This window comes from Boleophthalmus pectinirostris, unplaced genomic scaffold (assembly GCF_026225935.1).
Source record: "Boleophthalmus pectinirostris isolate CB_2022bp ecotype Guang Dong unplaced genomic scaffold, ASM2622593v1 HiC_scaffold_11, whole genome shotgun sequence".
NCBI lineage: Eukaryota > Metazoa > Chordata > Actinopteri > Gobiiformes > Gobiidae > Boleophthalmus > Boleophthalmus pectinirostris.
The window spans coordinates 11,151,324-11,152,875 of record NW_026570994.1 but is presented as its reverse complement, the minus strand read 5'-3'; the positions used below and the strand labels follow the sequence as shown (position 1 = coordinate 11,152,875).

Here is a 1,552-nt window from a genome sequence, read left to right as displayed (position 1 = left end):
TCAAAGTACAACTGAAAATACATGTGTGACATTCATCAATGAGCTGAACCCAAAGAGCTAAAGTGTTCAATATTGTAATGGCGTAAGTTTGTTCTGTACTCATAATTCGGAACAGTTTGTGTGTCATACAAACGTGGCTAAACTCAAACCGTGTGAAAAAATAGGCTCGTGCTGGTAGCAACCCGAGTACACCTGGAGTTTATCTGTTCAAACTGCTCCCACATTGTGCCAGATTCAAGAGTCTGTTGTCCTTGTTTTTACAAAGGCATTGACCTCACACTCAGACTGACCCCAGTGTGCTGCACAGCACAGGGTCAGTCCAACATTGTCCACTGGTGCTAACATTTGAGGTGCTTTTTGCTGGTCATGTCATTCCAGATTCGATGCATCTCCTCAGGGGAGATCTGATGCACAGTGACCACTCTGCGGTAGCGGCAGAGGCTGTAGGCCATCTTCCAGTGGTTGAAGCCACTGTTCTGAAAAGGGTGTATTCCCAGTTTGCGCAGACACACTCCCACATAGACGTCCTCCAGGTGCAGCAGTCTGGTGTGGAGTGACGTCTTGTAGATAAGCTCAGCCACATCGGCGGAGAACACGTAGCCTGTGCCCGAGCAGAATGGGGGGTACTTGCTCTCTGGGTACAGGTCCCGGGGCATGTACCACTTACTGCGCATGTCTCTGATTGGTCCACCGTTGATGACGTAGCCCGTGAAGTACCTCCTCCTGGGTTTGGTACTAGGCTTCAGGAGGCTGTAGATCAAATTCTCCATGTTGACAAAGATATCACTGTCTGTTTTCAGGACATACTGAGCCTTGGAGCAGAAGGTGGCCACCCAGCGCATCCCCATCAGCGTTTTGAGAGTCAGATTGTGATATGAGTCAATAAAGTCCTCTACCACAATGTCATGGAAGATCTGACTCTCTTGCTCAACCATTTGGTTGAGGACAGTGTCAGTACTGCGGCCTAGTAAGAACAGGGTGACCACTCTGACGTCAGTGAAGGCGCTCTCGTCGCCCCAGGTCTCCCTTATGGCCTGCCGCGCATCAAACTCCTTGTGGGTGGTGCTGATGAGTATGATCAGAAAAGGTGTGTCATTGTCACACTTCTTCTCCTCGTTGATGAGGTACCCAAAGTCGTGGGGGTTGAGGGAGCGAGTCCGGATGTTGGAGAAGGTAGTGTTCTTGTTGGCTTTGGGCGTTTTGCGGACAGGCATGGTCACCTGTCCCACATAGGAGCTGGACGATCGGGACACACTCAGGTACCATAGAGCACTGGCCCAGCAAACCACTGTGAGGAGGTAGAGGCAGGAGACCTTAGAAGGCATGTTCACTGGGCACTCTTCAGTGGCAGCAGGGCTGGGTAGAGCGAGGCCACGCCTCCATGGGATGTCCCAGACCTGGAGGCGCAGCTTGAGGCTGCCTCCTCAAAACAGATGACATTAAGTAGAGTGAATGAACTCCTTGGGTCTCACATCAGGGCAAAGATCCAACGGGGCCAGTGCTGAGTCTTTTCCCCATGGTCACAGTCTGCCCCATTCCTTCCTCAGCTCCT

The 1,552-nt window shown here is 51.4% G+C and overlaps 1 protein-coding gene across 1 annotated transcript; it reads right to left on the bottom strand.

The window, feature by feature from the left end:
• Window positions 1–338: 338 nt before the first annotated feature.
• Window positions 339–1,325, bottom strand: LOC110153326 (beta-1,3-galactosyltransferase 1-like). The gene has a single exon (XM_020917210.1). It carries the CDS (start codon window positions 1,323–1,325, stop codon window positions 339–341), a length of 987 nt encoding a protein of 328 aa, XP_020772869.1.
• Between the last annotated feature and the right edge of the window lie 227 nt (window positions 1,326–1,552).